Here is a 21,173-nt window from a genome sequence, read left to right as displayed (position 1 = left end):
AGGTAATGGCTGATCGAATTAGATCTAATTTTCAAACGACCACTTTTGATTTCCCAGACTTCCAATCATAAATTCATTTCTTTGTGTAGAAAATACTAACAACATTAAAACAAGAGGACCATGATGGTCCTGAATCGTTCACCTGTCCCCACATGACCCAGTTTTGAACTGAGTATGACGTCGTTTTTTCTTTTATTTGACATAGTGACCTAGTTTTTTTAGCTCATGTGATCCAGTTTTGAACCTGACCTCGATATCATCAAGATAAAAATTCTGACCAATTTCATGAAGATCCATTGAAAAATATGGCCTCTAGAGAGGTCACAAGGTTTTTTATTATTTGACCTACTGACCTAGTTATTGCCGGCACGTGACCTTGTTTTGAATCTTACCTAGATATCATCAAGGTGAACATTCTGACCAATTTTCATGAAGATCCATTGAAAAATATGGCCTCTAGAGAGGTCAAAAGTTTTTTTTATTATTTGACCTACTGACCTAGTTATTGAAGGCACGTGACCCAGTTTCAAACTTAACCTAGATATCATCAAGATGAACATTCTGACCAATTTTCATGAAGATCCATTCGAAAGTATGGCCTCTAGAGAGGTCACAAGGTTTTTCTATTTTTAGACCTACTGACCTAGTTTTTGACCACAGTTGACCCAGTTTCAAACTTGACCTAGATATCATCAAGATAAACATTCAGACCATTTTTCATACAGATCCCATGAAAAATACGGCCTCTAGAGAGGTCACAAGTCTTTTTTTATTATTTGACCTACTGACCTAGTTATTGAGGGCACGTGACCCAGTTTCAAATTTGATCTAGATATCATCAAGGTGAACATTCTGACTAATTTTCATGAAGATCCATTCAAAAGTATGGCCTCTAGAGAGGTCGCAAGGTTTTTCTATTTCTGGACATACTGACCTAGTTTTTGACCACAGTTGATCCAGTTTCAAACTTGACCTAGATATCATCAAGATGAAAATTCAGACCAACTTTCATACAGATCCCATGAAAAATATGGCCTCTAGAGCGGTCACAAGGTTTTTTTATTATTTGACCTACTGACCTAGTTATTGATGGCACGTGACCCAGTTTCGTTCTTGACCTAGATATCATCAAGATGAACATTCTGACCAATTTTCATGAAGATCCATTCGAAAGTATGGCCTCTAGAGAGGTCGCAAGGTTTTTCTATTTTTAGACCTACTGACCTAGTTTTTTACCACAGTTGACCCAGTTTCAAACTTGACCTAGATATCATCAAGATAAATATTCAGACTAATTTTCATACTGATCCCATGAAAAATATGGCGTCTAGAGCGGTCACAAGGTTTTTTTATTATTTGACCTACTGACCTAGTTATTGATGGAACGTGACCCAGTTTTGAACTTGACCTAGATATCATCAAGATGAACATTCTGACCAATTTTCATGAAGATCCATTCGAAAGTATGGCCTCTAGAGAGGTCACAAGGTTTTTCTATTTCTAGACATACTGACCTAGTTTTTGACCACAGTTGACCCAGTTTCGAACTTGACCTAGATATCATCAAGATAAATATTCAGACTAATTTTCATACTGATCCCATGAAAAATACGGCCTCTAGGGAGGTCACAAGGTTTTTTTACTATTTGACCTACTGACCTAGTTATTGATGGCACGTGACCCAGTTTCAAATTTGACCTAGATATCATCAAGATTATCATTCTGACCAATTTTCATGAAGATCCATTCAAAAGTAGAGTATGGCCTCTAGAGAGGTCGCAAGCTTTTTCTATTTTTAGACATACTGACCTAGTTTTTGACCGCATGTGACCCAGTTTCAAACTTGATCTAGATATCATCAAGATGAACATTCAGACCAACCTTCATACAAATCCCATGAAAAATATGGCCTCTAGAGAGGTCACAAGGTTTTTCTATTATTTGATCTACTGACCTAGTTTTTGATGGCACGTGACCTCGTTTCAAACTTGACCTAGATATCATCAATGTGAACATTCTGACCAACTTTCATGAAGACCCCGTGGAAAATGTGACCTCTAGAGTGGTCACAAGCAAAAGTTTACGGACGCACGGACGGATGACAGACGCTGCACAATCACAAAAGCTCAACTTGTCACTTTGTGACAGGTGAGCTGAAAACACTATTATCATTATGAAGCAACAATCTGATAAAAAGTTTTTCACAACAAAATTTTTTATCTTTCTGTTGTCTGTTTCATACACCAGTAAAACGAGATGTCATTTAGTTCCCATGTGATGTTGGCGAGATTTGCTCTATATGGATCTATTTATTTTTTTAGCTCTTTGGCATAAGACAGCAATAAAAACTGACCTCTTATTGCAGATAAAGGAGATCAATTCATACAAAACAATGAAAATGGGGACTTCAAAATCCAGCTGCTGATTAAATATGATCAAAATAAACAAGAATAAGAAATACACCTTTTTTTATTTATAAGCATTGTTTGCAAAACACATATGCTCCAAATGAAAGCCTGCTAGAGGTAAATGAGTATGTCATTTTCAGTCTGAAGTATACTGTGACATTGACATTAGATCTAAATACCCGAAAACTACTTGGGTCATCTGCTGACAACTTGCAGAGTTTAACAGCAATAGGTGCAAGTGTTTTTCAGCTATTTATTGAAACTATTTTAAGTCTATGTGACCTTGACCTTTGATCTACTGACATGCAAATTGTAAGGGATCATCTGCTGGCACAGGCAGTCATCCTACAAAGTTTTACTGCCAAAGGCCCAGTTACCCTGAAAACCACAGACATTCTGACAATAATACAATGAACTCTATCCTTTTTAAAGAGCCACATATAAACAAGTGAATGAAGTATTGCCATGCAATACAAAGTCCGCTACTGGAAGGCACCTAATTTTCTCTACTGTTATTTATAGTAATAACAAAGGGAAATAAATCCTAAAAAAAATCCATATAATGTAAGTCCACATAAAACTCTTTATCAGGTAGAAATAGGTCCAAATACACCTAAAAATTGGATGTAACATACATAGCTCCGGACAAAGTCAATATTGAATTTGACCTTTGACCCCTAAGTGTTACCTTGACCTTAGACCTAGGGACCTGGTTCTTGCGCAAAACAATCCGTCTCACGAAGGTGAACATTTGTGCCAAGCTACATCAAAATCCCTCCATGCATGAAGAAGAAATGCTTGAGACAAAGTCATTCTTGTATCTGACCTTTGGCCTCTAAGTGTGACCTTGACCTTAGATCTAGGGACCTGGTTCTTGCGCAAGACACTCCATCTCACGGTGGTGAACATTTGTGCCAAGTAATATTAAAATCCCTTGACGGATTGTTGAGTTACAGACAGAACAGGAAAAAAGCCCTTTTGGCCTTTGACTTCCAAGTGTGACCTTGACCTTTCAGCTAAGGGCCCAGGTTTTGCGCAAGACACATTGTCTCATCCAGAGAAATAATTCTGCCAACTGATATTCAAATCCTGTTTTGCATGACAAAGTTACAGACTGGACAGGAAAAAAAATCCTATTGACCTTTGATCTCCAAGTGTGACCTTGACCTTTAAGCTAGGGTTCTGCGTTTTACGCATGACACGTCATCTCATCATGGGGAATATGACACGTCATCTCATCAAAGGGAACATTTATGCTAAGTAATATTGTAATCCCTTGATGGATGACAGAGTTATGGACCAGACAGGAAAAAACACTGTTCACCTTTGACCTCCAACTGTGACCTTGACCTTTGAGCTAGAGGTCCGGGTTTTACGCATGACACATCGTCTCATCATGGGGAATATTTGTGCCAAGTTATATTAAAAATCCCTTAATGAATGACAGAGCTATGGACCGGACACGAAACAGACCCTGAAAACGCCTGAAAACAAGAGGGCCATGATGGCCCTATATATCGCTCACCAGAGTTGATCTGGCCTACTGACCTAGTTTTTGACCCAACATGACCCAGAACTTGACCTAGAGATCATCAAGATTTACATTCTGACCAAGTTTCATAAAGACTGGGTCACAAATGTGGCCTCTAGAGTGTTCACGAGCTTTTCCTTTGATCTGGCCTACTGACCTAGGTTTTGACCCCACATGTCCCAGTTTCGAACTTGACATAGAGATCATCAAGACTAACATTCTGACCAAGTTTCATAAAGATTTGGCCACAAATGTGGCCTCTAGAGTGTTCACAAGGCAAATGTTGATGGACAACAGACGACACACACCGCATGCCGACGGACGCCGGACAATGATCGGTCACAATAGCTCACCTTGAGCACTTTGTGCTCTGGTGAGCTAAAGACAGTACAAGATGACAGTCAAAACAAAGTGCCAAAACTGCAGAAAAAAAAAAATAATCGTACATGTAAGTCCTCTTTTTAATAATGCACATGAGGCTGCCCATGTTTTACTTACCTAACTCGGGTGTGTTCTCTGGATGAACATGTTCTTTTGAGATCCACTTCTGTGCTATTGTCCATGGTGATTCATTGAGATGATGATCCCAATCTAGCCTATATGTTGCTTTCAGTTCTCTCACCACATCACTTTGTTCAATTTTGAGTGTAACGTTTTTCCTTGCCTCTGTAAGTGAAGGCTTGTTTGTATATTTATCAACTTGAATGTGTTTGCTGCTGGTCTCCGGCGCAAGAATCTTGTACAATACGTAAAAAATGAACAATATCAATGCCAATAAAAGTACTCTCCTTGGTTTAAGTCGCATCGTGCCACATCTGACATCAACTCAAGATGTGTAGTTCATATTGGAAAATTCCATTCTTTTCTCCCTGTCTTATTTCCCTTTACCAATACCCTGCAAAGAGAAAGATCGCAGAAAATTATTTCTTTGGTTTTATTTTAAGTTTTCACAATTAGCATTTAGGAAACAAGAGGGTCATGATGACCCTGGATCGCTCACCAGAGTAATATAAGCTACATGTTTCAAATGTCAAACTGATGATTTTTAGAATTTTTTTGGAAGATTTTCCGATGTACAATCAAGTAAACCCTGGGGCGGGGCCAATTTTACCCCGGGGGTCATGATTTGAACAAATTTTGTAGAAGACTACTAGGCAATGCTACATGTCAAATATCTAAGATCTAGGCATTCTGGTTTATTTTTAGAAAAATTTTGAAGATTTTCCTATGTAAAATCAAGTGACCCCTAAGGCTGGGTCAATTTTGACCCCGGGGTTCATGATTTGAACAAAGTTCCACTAGGTAATGCTATATGTGAAATATATAAGCTCTAGGCCTTCTGGTTTATTTTTAGAAAAATTTTGAAGATTTTCCTATGTAAAATCAAGTGACCCCTGAGGCGGGGTCAATTTTGATCCCGTGGGTCATGATTTGAACAAAGGTCCACTAAGCAATGCTATATGTGAAATATCTAAGCTCTAGGCCTTCTGGTTTATTTTTCAAAAAAAATTTGAAGATTTTCCTATGTAAAATCAAGTGAACCCTGGGGCGGGGTCAATTTTGACCCCGGGGGTCATGATTCGAACAAATTTTGTAGAGGTCCATTAGGCAATGCTACATGTGAAATATCTAAGCTCTAGGCCTTCTGGTTTATTTTTAGAAAATTTGAAGATTTTTCTATGTACAATCAAGTAACCCCATGGGGTGGGGTCAATTTGACCCCAGGGGTCATGATTTGAACAAATTTTGTAGAAGTCTACTAGGCAATGCTACATGTGAAATATCGAAGACATAGGCCTTCTGGTTTATTTTCAGAAATTTTTTAAAGATTTTCCTATGTAAAATCAAGTGACCCCTGGGGCAGGGTCAATTTTGACCCCGGGGGTCATGATTTGAATAAATTTTGTAGAGGTCCATTAGGCAATGCTACATGTGAAATATCTAAGCTCTAGGCCTTCTGGTTTATTTTTTAGAAATTTTTTGAAGATTTTCCTATGTAAAATCAAGTGACCCCTGGGGCGGGGTCAATTTTTACCCTGGGGTCATGATTTGAACAAATTTTGTAGAGGTCCACTAGGCAATGCTACATGTGAAATATCTAAGCTCTAGGCCTTCTGGATTATTTTTAGAAAATTTTTTAAGATTTTCCTAGGTAAAATCAAGTGACCCCTGGGGTGGGGTCAACTTTGACCCCAGGGTCATGATTTGAATAATTTTAGTAGAGGTCCATTAGGCAATGCTACATGTGAAATATCTAAGCTCTAGGGCTTCTGGTTTTTGAGAAGAAGATTTTTTAAGATTTTCCTATGTAAAATCAAGTGACCCCTGGGGCGGGGTCAATTTTGACCCCGGGGTCATGATTTGAACAAACTTTGTAGAGGTCCACTAGGCAATGCTTCACACCAAATATCTAAGCTCTAGGGCTTCTGGTTTTTGAGAAGAAGATTTTTAAAGTTTTTCCTTTCGGTTGCCATGGCAACCAGAGTTCTGCACGGAATTCAATTCTTTGAACAATTTTTGTAGAGCTTCACCCAAGGAACATTCCTGTGAAGTTTGGATGAAATTGGCTAAGTGGTTTATGAGGAGATGTCGTTTAAAGGAAAGTGTGGACGGACGGACGGACGCCGGACAGTGAGCGATCACAATAGCTCACCCCGAGCACTTTGTGCTCAGGTGAGCTAAAAATCAGACAAGCTAATAAGGACTGTCTATTCAATAATTAAAACTGATGCTAATTTTATGAAAATCTTTTCAGAGGTTAAGAAGATATGGAGCAGACAAAAATTCTACAAAAGGCATTTTATCATGCTTATAATAAATATGCTGCTGAAAGGCACTTTTCGTCATGAGGAAACAATACTTTCCCTTTAGAAGCTTCCTGTGCCACTTCCTATACAATGTATTTCTGTATCTTTATCAATTTATAATAATAATTGTTTTTCTTATGACTTAAAAATAGTAATACTGAAGCATGCATGAATGAAATGATAATAAATCCAACAAATATCCAATAGGAAGGACTACCTATGTCATTTTTCACCATATTGCCCAGCTTGGCAAGTGAATAACTTGTCCATTAAAACAGACCAGAACACTTTGCAAGGGTACTGACTGTGTTTCTTACATTGTTAATTCCTGAGGAAATCTGATGAAAATTTCACCATATTATTATTGACTGTCGTCTACATTAATTGTATTATTTACTTACAGTTAACTCTTATCATACTGGCATATGCTCAACATGAAAATGAGGAATTTATCTTTAAAATCTGCCATCTTCTCTAGATTATTATGTTACATATAAAGCCTATCTTTCAATCTTATAATATTAAAGCACAATGAAGTTTGTACTGAAATATCTAACAGCTGTTTCAAGTTGTTTGAAAAGATTCTGAAGGTAGAAAGAAAACATTCACAGGTACTACACAATTGCAACTGATTGCTTTCTTGTTAGTCAAAATCCTATTTCTCTTTTTTTTTGCAACTGAACGAATTCAAGAGATACTGTGCTTTATAATACATTGTTTATTTTGAGTGTTACATGTATGTAGGAGGTGCTGCAATTGAAAAATGAATTTCCCCAGGCTGTCAGTTTATGAAACGAACAGTCAGACTTGACTTTGAGGTTTCACGTTGCCATGTGTACAGTGTTTCATAAGGGATTAAGCTTGTGGGGATAACTTTTTACAGTGACAAGTAACTTTGGAACATGGTCGGGATTAAGAGTGAGGGTGCGTGCAATTAACTGGGTCAAGCTCACAATGTTGTTTTTTTGTACCATAAGTTCCAAGATGGTGCACTCTGGGTTCCTTTATGTGTCTGTTTTCTCTTTGTTGTCTAGTTCTTTTACTTGTTTTGTGTGTGTGTGTGTGTATATATATATATATATCTACCTATCATTTATGAATCTATTCATACATCACTGTGTGGTTTTGTTTTTGGAGGATGCGTACTGACTACTGGCTATTCCTACTGGATCTTTGTCACTGTTTCTTTTATTTTACCCCTTACCCTGCTAAAGTTCTATAATAAACTTATCCGCCTGTAAATTTGGACAGTTCCATTAACTGTTGAAAGGGGTGCTTAAAACAGATACTGGCTAAATAGCGAACAGTGCAGATCATGATCAGACTGCACTGATCAACATTTTGTGTTAAAAACGCTTCTGCTAATGAAGTTACTTTCATTATTTAAAAGCATTCCAATGTTGCTGTTGTTGTGCTGAGGCTAATTTTGAGGAACAGAACTTTCATTTCGAAGACAATGCTGAGACAAAGGGTTGCATTTGGTACACTGAAAGTGATGAGAACTGAAATCCTCTTTTAGCATCCCCTAAATATGAACACAAAAATAAACATTTCAATGTCATTAAATATCTTCCACAAACAATTTTTTTTATAGTAGACATTATTCTATATTAATCAAAAAAGCGCATATTGTGTCTATGAATAATAATAAAACTACTTATAGTAGTTGTGTAAATGCAATGTCAGCACGTTAAAATATTCTTTATGACTGAAAGTTTATTTCTAATTATTTATATATTTTCGCCATTATCAACTTTGTCACACATCAGATTTACCTGTTGAGAAACAGTAATAAAAAAGTCTGTCTAGTTTAGGTTTGAACTAAGAGTAGTCTAAGTATTTAAAACAAAACCAAAGAAAGACGAGGCAACACAAAGTAACAGACTGGGTAATATTTAACTGTTTTAATTTAAATACTAGTATTTGTGTGCAGGTAAGGACTGCTATTTTAACCCTTAGCCTGCTGGCGGCAAGTGATTCTGCCTTTGCGACCAGTGCAGACCAAGATCAGCCTGCACATCCGTGCAGTCTGATCATGGTCTGCACTGTTCGCTATTCAGTCAGTAATTTTTCAGTGAACACCCCTTTGAATAATAAGTGGTATGGCCCAAATTGAATGATGGACCAGTCCATTTTAGATATTTAGCAGGGTAAGGGTTAAGCAAACAAAATATAATTATTAAATCAACTTAACTCGTTACACTATTCATAAACAAACAGATACATAAGGCTAGAATGCAGGCTAGGTGTTATGTTACCGTATGACTAGACACTGCCAACAAAATAAAACTATATGCAAAAATATTTCATCAATGCTAATACAGTTTATTATATGCCATTTTACACCAGTTTTAAAATTTTAACTTCATTATCACTTAGTTACTGTAAGCTTAAAACGTTACATGCTTCAAATGTAAAGTTGACAGATGACAAAAAATGCAGTGATATTTAAACATAACAGGACATATAATCATATATAATTGGTGTTATAATCAGCTGAACAAAATATTATAATCAAGATAGTTATTTTCATATACTTTTCCATGTAGTGTGTAGATTTTTATGACTATTTCTTCACAGTTCATTCACATCTATATACATGTAGGGTTTTAAATTGGCAATATCCAAGGAAACGGCTAGGTGTCCGGTAACTGGACCGCTAGACTCCTGAGTCTCTAGGTCTGGTAATCAGTATACATGTACTATCATGTACTGTATTTCAGGTGTATGAGGTTATTGCTGGGAAAAGCTATAGTTAGTTGTTATCAAGTTGCCATTATAGTATGTTTTTTGTAAATATTTTATTTATAAACAGCTCTCACTCTGGTTGGGCTTGGAGGCATATTGAAAATGCAATTTTAACAGTGATTTCCTTTAGTCACCATTATTTATTCAAGGCATAAAACAAATCCGACAACTTATGAGCACCATCCATGTCTTAAATTTATACTAAAGAAAGCATTAAGTTTATTATTTTTATTTTTTTTACGCTGAAAACATGAATTTAATAGAAAGCTTCCACCAATTTAATTTGATAAATGCTTACTTATAAATACTAACCTGTTTCGTGTTTGAAATTATGTTTTTTTTACAAATTTAAGCTCCGTTTACAGTATGCAACTTACCGTGTTAATAAACGACTGGAAGTAAATGTTGATTTACCAAAATAAATTTCCCAATAATTTGAAAAATACTGCAAATAATTGCCATTGCAAAAATAATTTCAAACACTAAGGTGCACAAATTTCTAATTACTATAATAAATAGTTTATTGAATTTGTAATGGTGTTTTACTCAGAATTTAACAATCATAAATAACTAAAACCTGTTTCCTGTCACTTGTAATGTATTTGAAATGACTATAAAAAAAAGACAGTTGACTTTTGAAATCATCTTCTGTTTTTCAGTAACTTTTGTAGATAAATTACAGTCACCTCTCTGTAAATACCATTCTCAGTATTCATATTGATAACAGGACCTCTTGACAGCCCTATACAGGTTGTCTAGTCTGGTCACTGGAACCTCTAGTTTCCTGGTCTAGAGGTCTGGTTACCATTATATAGGAGAGATCGCCGTGAGGTCACGCATTAACACCTGTTTATCTGGTGGTTGGCAAAACAAATGTTTTTACATCGTTTGTGTATGGGATCAGAATTTTTAATTTTTAATAACTTTTTCGCTCATTTATGGATTTTAAAAATTTAAAAAGTTTTGAAATGCTTACAATTTTCATATTTTCTCATTTAAATATCTTTTTAAAATGAATAACCGTTTTAAATGACATATGATTTTAATAGCGGCGTAGCGATGCTCCAAACTTTTAGAAAAAACACTGTAAGTTAAGAGTTTATAATAAATCCATTTTATTTCGAAATGATAATTAAAAGTAATCAATAAATTGCTTGTTTTATATCCTTTCCATTGATCAAAAAAATTATTGGTATCATTTGTGTTTTAAGAAAGTTTAAGCCGTTAGAAAAACACCACTGTTTACAAAAAAAAATATGGATGCTCGGCGTCTTCCCACCCGATATGTGTCTTATCAGTTCTAAAAATAGAAAATAAAAGGGATTTGTATACAAACACGATCTCTCCTATCCCTAGCCACTGCCAATATAGGAGAAATCGCCGTGACGTCACGCGTTAACATCTGCTTATCTGGTGGTTGGCAAAACAAATGATATTAACACCGTTTGCGTATTGAATCAGAATTTTTAATTTTTAATAACTTTTTTGCTCATTTATGGATTTTCAAAATTCAAAAAGATTTGAAATACTAACAATCTTCATATTTTTGTAACCAAATATCTTTTTTCAATGAATAACCGTTTTAAATGACATATAATTTAAAAAGGGGCGTAGTGAGTTTCATAACCTTTAGAAAAACAGTGTAAGTTAAGCGTTCATAATTAATCCATTTTATTTCGAAATAACAATTAAAAGTAATCAATAAATTGCTTGTTTTATAACCTTTCCATTGATCTAAAAATTATTTATGTAATTTGTGTTTTAAGAAAGTTTAGACCGTTAGAAAAAACATCACTGTTTACAAAAAACATGGACGGTCGGCTTCTGCCCACCCGATCACTGTCTTATCAGTTCTAAAAATAGAATTTGTATACAACCACGATCTCTCCTATCCAAACAAAAATATCTGGAATTAAATATTTTGAAGCAGCTGGGCAGTGACAGTAAAATTTCTACATCTCATTAAAACACTACAAATCACTTTTCTGTAAACATTCATTTCACTAGAGTGTGTTTTTAGTTTAAATTCTGATAGCATTATGAGATTTATGCGGCCTAGCATCAACATCATCCGAAATGACGTATCCGAAATACATCATGTTCGTGTAGCTGTATTATAAATCGTTGTGTATAAATATCGAAGGCAATAAAATTCACCTATGTGCTGAAAAAAGTTAATCACTTCCTGCTGGACTGTCCTTTAATGAAAATGATACAGTACGGTTTGACAATTAGAAAAATTATAGTTAATTGGTAAATGACAAGTGTCCGCTATCTGCAATTAACAGTGGACGGAAACTTATTTCATATATGTCATAACTTTTATGATTAAATGTCCCTTATCCCGTAAATAATATAAAATTTATGTATCAAAATATCTGCTTGAAATTGAAAGCGGAGAATATTTATTTAAATGAATAAAATAAGCTATATTGTAATAAATATTTCGTTCAAAATGACTGGACTTCAGCTTGATTTTCCGTAATCGGGAATCAACGAAACCAGTCTGGCTGCTGAAGCTGATGCGACCAATTCTGATGCACGGAAATGCTGGTATCTTGTATTTTCACGGTGAAAAAATGTCTCAGGGTGATGTTTATTCGCAAGTTCCGCCTCTACCACCAAGATTTAGATTACGGGACTTAATTCTTGGAGATAACAGTCCTGCAGACTCCGACAGGTACAAAATATTGTCTCTCAAATTTTGACGTTTGTGTTGACAAACAGTTAAGATCTCCTCAGTATTAGATGTTTGTAATTATTTGAAGTGATAGGGTTGGATAACTTCAAAAATGTTTCTAATGGTCAAAGTTTGAGAGATACGTATTTGAGAAAGATACATGTAAATAAGGAATGGAGAAAGCACTGAATAGATTCATCATGTACTCAATAATAATAAACATGTATACCCATAGTTTAACTAGATCTATCTATAATCTAATCGTTCAAGAAAATTGACACTGAGTGTAACTGATACTAAGTTTATGCTGTTTTCTTTGTTATTATATTAGAAGATGTTTTCACAATACCTCTGATTATTAAAATATATATATTAAGACATTTTTGAAATAACATATGCTATTGCTAAATTATTATTCATTAGTTTAGAGCATTTTTATTCAGTAGCAGAGACTGCAGATATCCTCCTAGCAGAATGTTTAGTTCAGTCAGGCCACATTTAAAAAAGTCTTTGTTTGCTGTCTCCCGACTGGGTAGGTTACTAAGAATGACAGTTCTTTTTTTTATATTGGTGGGGGGATGATACTTTTACCGGTAGATATAATGATCGTTCCTTACAGAATATTTCTTCAGTCTGTAAAAATAAGACAAATCTGTATATGTTGTATAAAAGGATGAAATCAAACAATACAATTTAAACTTTCTTACTTATTATTGTGCTTACTTGAAATATATGCGGCACTTCTTATAATAAATAGCAACTAAAAAAAATATTTGATCAGCATTGTCCAATAAAAACTTTTGGGGCGCAGCATTTTAAGCGGGTATGTAGGGAGACAGCAAACAAACATATTTTTAATTTTGGCCTCATGTAGATTTTACCTACAACTGACCTCAGCAAGATTTTTGTTCCTTAAGCTATTTCCCAACAAACAACATTGATGTGCATCTGAAGTTGTAGGAAAATGGTGGAAAAGAAGACAAACTACAATTAAAACAGCACAGTTTATGTAGTCCTGTTTTAAATTCATAGCCTCAACATAAAAAAAACACATACACTAAGTATATCACTATTACATGTAATAGAAGACAGGACTGGTGCCTGATAATACAAACAATAAAAAGTACAAACAATAAAAAGTATTATGAACTGTCAGTTTGGTGGCAAAATTTACTGATCCGTAAAGTATTTTTTGTTTACCCACAATTTTGACCAAAGATCCCTTAAAATGATTTTTTGCTAATATATAATTATATGCAGTCTGTGATAAGTCTGTTAGTGACCTGTTTCTGAACTCATAACTGCTAACATTATAATGGAAGAAACATGTAGATCTGTATCTTTCAGCAGTGATACTGATAAGTTCCTGCATATCATTATGGTAATCATTTGATGTTAGCATTATGCTGATCTTACCCAAGGGTATACAAACAGTTATTTATAAATACAGTTAAACCAGTCTTTTAAGACCACTAACTTCCTTGTGACCAAGGTGATGTTAATTAACCTTTAGCCATATAAATTTCTAAAATGGATTGGTCAATCATTCAATTTTTGCAGTAGCAGGGGATGTTCACTGAAAATTTACTGACTGAATAGCAAACAGTGCAGACCATGATCTCATGAATCACTTGCCGCCAGCAGGTTTAAGGTATACCTGGATTGATGGTCCTTCAACATTGTAAATGGCTAAGTGAGAAAAAGGTGACCTTCATAACCAGGTTTTATTGTTGCAATCTTTATCTGGAAGTGGTCTATCACTATAGCACAGGTTTGACTGTACAAGGAGAAAAAATAAGTTTTATGAATCAGACTCAAAAGTCATATTTTGCATAGATATTTATTATTATTATTTAGTCTTTACTGTTTGTCTGTCACTAGATAATATAAAATTGATTTATTTAACTGCACTGTCTGCCCACTACAATTTCCCCATAAACATCCCCCAGAGGCTTAGAAGTCTTTCTATTAAAAGGTACAGCTGATTGTAATAATGAAAAACAAAACCATGAAAACTATGTACTTATTTGTGATCTGGTTGTTAATTGTCTTAATGAAAAACAAAACTATGGTTTATTTATATGTTTTTGGCATATTTGATTTATGATAATCTGAAACTTTCAGTAAATGATACTCAGCAAGAGATGATATTCGCTGTCTAGTATTTTGTTTGAATTATTCATGATTCAGTATTGCAAATGATAAAAGAGTCTTTTCATTTGCATTTTGTTGGTTACAATTTCATTTTGCCATGCTCCACAATATGTGAAGCCCAAAATTTAATTGTGTTGTTTAAGTAATGGCGGTCAATTCAGATTTTTTTCTATATTTTGAAAATAGAGTTAAGTCTGAATGGAAAAGTCTTGAAATTTTCTAAACCTCATAAATTATGCAACTTGTGGCTGTTTTAACTTGCAATACAGCTTGATACTGTTTTCCTCAAGTACAGCTTGTTGTTTTCCCATAGGAATACTGTTTACTTTCCATTCAGTCGGATTTAATAACGAATGTTCCTCTTAACCTAGTTCTTTATTTTCTTCATTTTTCCCCCTCACTTCTGGCTCCTATAAGAGGTGGTGAAGTTTGTTATTGTATAGTTTTCTGATTAACGGGTTTCTATTGATTTATATTTCCCTGAGAAATTAAACGAAGAATGTCTCTTTTTATGGAATAAAAAAGACAAAATGATTACAATTGTATATACACACGCAATTTTTGTTTGTATGAGAAGGAAGTTATTACCGGTAAAAGTGATATGTTTGTACTCAATTATTTTGCAGAATACACAGAAGTTTTTTCCATGCAGAATTTTACGGAATTATATGATACACACATGCTGCAAAAATTGACCTTTCCTGGACAAACCTTTTAAGTGATATTTTAGTATCTTTTTTTTTAATTTGAGGAAAGATTCTGTCCTCAAATGTAAAATGAAAAACTTGTAGGTTTTGCTAGTGGGGTTTAGCTAGGACTGGGTGTGGGTTACCATAAACAAACAACTTTTATTTGGCCTAATGATCCTTCGGGAAGGCACAACAATTATGTCAAAAAACATCAACACCTCTTTGTAAACCCTTCTCTAAGAACAGTCTTCTGCTATAAATGGGCTTGTTTTACAGAATTAATCCAATGAATTCAATGTAGATCAATAGCTTTTCCTGATAATTTGATCTGGCGATGTTGGAAAAATAGAATTGACTTTCAAAGCCTTATTGAGGAGAAATCCAAATTTGCATGTTTTTAGGACAAAAACTATTTCTTCAGAGGTTCAAAATGTGTTCTAGATATGTCTGCAGTGGTTTGATAAGCACAATGACGCGCAGCAGTAACGACTGTGATGAATGTAAATAGTAACAAGAGTGCCAGAATGTCACAATATATGCCCGTCACAGCAAATTTCTTTACACTAGCACCTGTATTTGCAAATGGAATGTTAATTTTGTGGTAGTAATTATTGTAATTCTTTCGTTTTTCTAAATCCACATAAAAACTCCTTACCAGGTAGAAAAACCTTTAAATACACCTAAGATTTGAAAGTAGCATCTATGTTGTACCACAGAAAAGTGGTCTTGGTTTTTCCCTACGGTCAGTTATAAAAAAGTTACAATATAAGTTATTTATAGTAACAACTAACTAAAGGGAATTAATCTTAAAAAAAAAAAAAAAATAAAAAAAAAAAGAAGTCCACACAAAAATCCTTACAAGGTAGAGATGGGTCAAAATACTCTTCAGAATTGGATGTAACATGCATGTTGTACTACAGAAAAGTGGTTTCGATTTTTCCCTACGACTAGTAATGAAAAAGTTGCAATACAAGCTATTTATAGTAACAACAAAGGGAAGTAATTCTGATGAAGGGACCTGCGCATGGCACTTCGTCTCATGATGGTGTACAATTGTGTCAAGTTACATCAAAATCCCTCCATGCATGAAGAAGAAATGCTTCGGACAAAGTCATTCTTGTATCTGACCTTTGGCCTCTAAGTGTGACCTTGACCTTAGACCTAGGGACCTGGCTCTTGTGCAAGACACTCCATCTCGTGGTGGTGAACATCAAAATCAAAATCCCTCCATGCTTGAAGAAGAAATACTCCGGACAAAGTTTTCATTCTTGTATCCTTTGACCTCTAAATGTGACCTTGACCTTAGACCTAGGGACCTGGTTCTTGCGCATGACACTTCGTCTCATGATGGTGAACAGCTGTGCCAAGTTTCATCAAAATCCCTCCATGCGTGAAGAAGATATGCTCCAGACAAAGTCTGTGGACGCCGCCTGCCCGCCCAACCGCCCGCCCGCCAGGGGCGTTCCCATAATATGTCCCGTTTTTCAAACGGGCGTGTAAAACCTGCATGTTACACAGCTTGCAGATGCTTAAATGCTTGTTGCATCCAAGTTTATTTTGCCCACATGGGCAACTCTGGTCATTGAAGGTTTTGGAGGACGATAAAAGATGCAAGAGATACACCAATTTTAGGAGTTTTTAGGGTGCAAAGCCCTAATTGAAGAATGCTTCATAGGACTACGATTTCCAGAGGTTCTTACAGGGTGTAAGGCTTTAACTAAAGCAAGTTTCATGGGACCTCAATGCCCTTATCACCTTACATTTCTTTGGTTCATTTGGAGAGTAAAGCCTTTACTAAAGCAAGCATCACCAGGGACCTCAATTTTCTTGCGGTCCTTTTGGGTGTCAAGTCTTAACCAAAACCATTTGTGTGACCAGGATTTTGTCTGATTCATGCAGTGTGTAAAAGCATTAAGTAAACCTTGTGGGATTTTTATTTTATTTAAGTCGCATCCAAAGGACTTAAATGTTATATTTAGGTGCTTGAACATAGCAAATATATTCCGACGGTCAAATAGAAGATGAATATCAGTATGTTATGTACAAATCATTCTGTTTATTCAAATGTGCACTAAAAGTGCAGTAATTTTCATCAAATTAGATATTAAACAGTATATTCAAACAAAAATATTTGCAAAGAGAACATTATTAAACATGTTATGCATGCCGTCCTAAAAATCAATTTCCTGCTGTTATTTTTTATGGAGTGATATTTGCGATATCATTGATATAATGGGCAAGTATTACAAGATTATAGGAGACTAATGAATAGCTTGATTTATTCTGTTTGCCGAGGATGCTGTTTACGGTCATATTTTATTGGAAAAATGTTGATTGGTTTTCATCTTGGTTGACAGGAAATTTTAGGAAAAGGAATGCTGTTGGGATATTTTGGCAGAGTCAGATTTTGGACTTTTTACTCAGAACTATTTTGTTGATCATATGGCAGTTTGTGCGATATTTGCAGTTTAGATATTATAAAGTAAACTGTTACCTAGTATATTGGGTCTTTTGTACTTGCAATCTTTACTTTCTTTTAGAATGGGGTCAACTTTAACAATAGGTCAGTAACTGTTGTTAACCAAGACTTAAAATTGTATCTTGTGAATAATCATAATGAAAAGGAAAATTAACTTTCATTTACCAACAGAACAATAGTCTTTAACCTTTAGCTTGCTATATTTCTAAAATGGGCTGGTCCTTAATTCAATTTGGGCAGTACCAATTATTATTTAAAGGGGTTTTTACTGAAAATTTACTGACTGAACAGCGAACAGTGCAGACAAATGTGCAGGCTGATCTTGGTCTGCACTGGTCGCAAAAGCAAAATCACTTGCCGCCAGCAGGCTAAGGGTTAACTGCGATATATTGGCTATAACAAGTCACCCCTTACTTCAGCTAAATCATTTTTAGCTTCAGAGATGTTTATTATGCTGTTTAGTTGAATTATAAATGGTAGTCAGAACTACACATACTAGGAATACTGTTGTTATATTTTCTGTCCTTTGGAATCATGGAGTCCTTGTGGTTACTTCTTTTGAACAGATTCAGTCAAAACAAGTCTCAATACTTTACTTGCTTCCATAGGATCTTTTGCTAAGATCTAAGAATTGCACAGTATTAAGGCATTTTGAAATATGATTACATGAGATTAAATCCGTACACTTCTTTTCAGATAGAAATGCCAATTCCTGTGGTGGAGCTTCGTACTTCTACGAATAGAACTTGCCATCCAACTTTTTTACAAATTAAATGACATGTAATTTTAACAGAAAATAAATGTATGAAATTATGTATAACTATATACTTCACCTTTATGATCCATTATGAATTGCTTTTTTGAAGGTCTCCAGTGCAGTATTTTAAAGCAAAAGGTGTTAGTTTTATCAATTTTTTGGTATTCTTATTATTCAGCCCAGTCAGAATTGATTCATTTAAAGCGACACTTCATAGTTATCCTAGAGTCATTAGTTTTGACGCCCTTAAGCAGTCTAACATGTGTTTCATTAGTAATATAGATAAATTAAACCAATAAATAGTGTTGTTATAAACTATGGCATGTCTCCCTTTATTAGCCCACCATCATCAGATGGTGGGCTATTCAAATCACTCTGAGTCCGTGGTCCGACGTCCGTCCTTCTGTTAACAATTTCTCGTTATCGCATCTTCTCAGAAACTACCAGGGGGATTTTGACCAAACATTGTCAGAATGATGTATTGGTACCCTAGTTGTGTCCCACTGAAAATCAGACTGGTTCAACAATTCTTTATTGAGTTATGGCCCTTTGTTTATTTCTATAATTTACATAGATTTATATAGGGAAAAACTTGAAAATCTTCTTGTCCAAAACCACAGAGCCTAGAGCTTTGATATTTGGTATGAAGCATCATCTAGTGGTCCTCTACCAAAATGATTCAAATTATTTCCCTGGGGTCTAATATGGCCCCGCCCCGGGGGTCACATGGTTTATATAGACTTATATAGGGAAAAACTTTGATAAACCTCTTATTCAAAAACACAGGGCCTAGGGCTTTGATATTTTGTATGCAACATTATCTAGTGGTCTTCTACTAAGATTGTTCAAATTATTCCCCTAGGGTCAAATATGGCCCCGCCCCGGGGGTCACATTGTTTACATAGACTTATATAGGGAAAAACTTTGAAAATCTTCTTGTCCAAACCACAACGCCTAGGGCTTTGGCATTTGTAATGTAGCATCATCTAGTGGTTCCCTACCAAGTTTGTTCAAGTCCTCCCCTAGGGTCAATTATGGCCCCGCCCTGGGGGTCACATGGTTCATATAGACTTATATAGGGAAAAGCTTTTAAAATCTTGTTGTCAATAACCTACAACATTCAAGTTTGGACCACATGTATGGTTTTGAGTGGCAAGATGAACCTTGACAAGAGTTGACCTTGATTTTGACCTAGTGACCTACTTTCACATTTCTGTAGCTACAGCCTTCAAATTTGGACCACATGCATAGTTTTGTATACTGAAAAAAACTTTGACCTTGATATTGACCTAGTGACCTACTTTCACATTTTTGAAGGTACAGGCTTCAAATTTGGATCACATGCATAGTTCTGTGTTCCGAAATGAAATTTGACCTTGATTTTGACCTAGTGACCTACTTTCACATTTCTCGAGCTACAGCCTTCAAATTTGGACCACCTGCATAGTTTTGTGTTCCGAAACAAACTTTGACCTTTACATTGACCTAGTGACCTACTTTCACATTATTGAAGGTACAGGCCTCAGATTTGGACCACATGCATAGTTCTGTGTTCCAAACTAAAATTTGACCTTGATTTTGACCTAGTTACCTACTTTACCATTTCTTGAGCTACAGCCATCAAATTTGGACCTCTTGCATAGTTTTGTGTACCGAAATGAACTTTGACCTTAAGATTGACCTAGTGACCTACTTTCACATTTCTGTAGGTACAGGCTTCAAATTTAGAAGTACATGCATAGGATTGTGTACCAGAGCAAACTTTGACCTTGACATTGACCTAGTGACCTACTTTCACATTTTTGAATATACAGGCTTTCAAATTTGGACCACATGTATAGATTTGTATTCTAAAGTGTAATTTGACCTTGATTTTGACCTAGTGACCTACTTTCACATTTCTAAAGCTACAGCCTTCAAATTTGGACCACTTGCATAGTTTTGTGTACCAAAATAAACTTTGACCTTAAGATTGACCTAATGACCTACTTTCAAATTTATCAAATTACAGCCTTCAAACTTGATGCACATGCATAGTTTTGTGTACAAAGAACTTTGTCCTTGAAATTGATATAGTGACCTACTTTCACATTTCTCAAGCTACAGGTTTCGAATTTTGACCACATGCACAGTGTTTTGTACGGAAATGAAATTTGACCTTGAGCTAGTCAATAAGTCTTAAAATTTTGGAATTCTCAAAAATGGCACATTGGTGGGCGCCAAGATCACTCTGTGATCTCTTGTTTTATTCTTGTTTTGTGAATTTTGTGGGCAAAAAGGTGTCAATATTTGTATTACTGCTGACTGACCATCGAGGCATCCATATTTTAAAGGCTCATGAGAAATGACGCCTTTTGATTGGCTGGCTCTCTTAACCAAAACTTTACTTTTCTGGAGCCTATATGGCCAAAATCATATTTGGCTGGTATAATTCTATGTGAATGCAGTCGAGACCTGAAACTTAAAAGGACAATAAACAAATTAATATTAATCTTTTTAAGTGACCTTTTTACTACTTCTTTGTTAAATGTGATCTTTTTTATTCACTTTACATATTGTTAATAGCAGTCATTCATTATCAAAACAGTGAGGACACAAAAATATATAACCCTTTCTAACAGCTCTAACTTTGGTACTTTCAGTGAAAACCTATTAGAAACATGATCTTCTTTATTTACAACAAGATTTGCCAAAGAGCAGCAAAACCATATTCAATTAAATTAATTTAATGTTTTCAAATGATACAAGGTGTATAGCCTACAGGAGAGTGAAAATTCTAAACTTTATTCAAAATTTCAGTCAAAGAACTGTCTTGTGACTTTGAAAAATAGCTGGGGGAAAGAGAAAACCAAGATCTGAATTCCTGACCAGTTGCTTCTGTAAGAATTAGGTTTTTAAAGGATTGGAGATTTTTGCATTA

At 35.1% G+C, this 21,173-nt stretch overlaps 2 protein-coding genes across 5 annotated transcripts in view; one reads left to right on the top strand and one right to left on the bottom strand.

Moving 5' to 3' along the window:
- The window catches only part of LOC123550896 (glycosaminoglycan xylosylkinase-like), a 153,086-nt gene extending 141,299 nt beyond the window's left edge, over positions 1-11,787 (bottom strand). Inside the window, exons 1-2 of the mRNA XM_053524983.1 lie at positions 11,652-11,787; positions 4,438-4,834 (exon numbers count right to left, since the gene is read on the bottom strand). Of these exons, the coding sequence (XP_053380958.1) occupies positions 4,438-4,744 (307 nt within the window). The 5' untranslated portion in view covers positions 4,745-4,834; positions 11,652-11,787. The remainder of the gene's footprint in view (positions 1-4,437; positions 4,835-11,651) is intronic.
- Positions 1-21,173, top strand: part of LOC123550853 (potassium channel subfamily T member 2-like) — a 295,982-nt gene that overhangs the window by 112,907 nt on the left and 161,902 nt on the right. For 2 of the 4 annotated variants that reach the window (XM_053524982.1, XM_053524978.1), the window contains exon 1: positions 11,979-12,174. The exons of the other annotated variants lie outside the window; for them this stretch is intronic. In XM_053524982.1, coding sequence (XP_053380957.1) covers positions 12,017-12,174 — 158 coding nt within the window. In that variant the 5' untranslated portion in view covers positions 11,979-12,016. Of the gene's footprint in view, positions 1-11,978; positions 12,175-21,173 lie in introns of those variants that run through there. 4 annotated transcript variants of the gene reach the window in all.

The sequence above is a fragment of the Mercenaria mercenaria genome, chromosome 15 (genome assembly GCF_021730395.1).
Source record: "Mercenaria mercenaria strain notata chromosome 15, MADL_Memer_1, whole genome shotgun sequence".
Lineage (NCBI taxonomy): Eukaryota > Metazoa > Mollusca > Bivalvia > Venerida > Veneridae > Mercenaria > Mercenaria mercenaria.
Note: the sequence above shows the minus strand (reverse complement) of the source record. Positions and strands in the feature narration are given on the sequence as shown.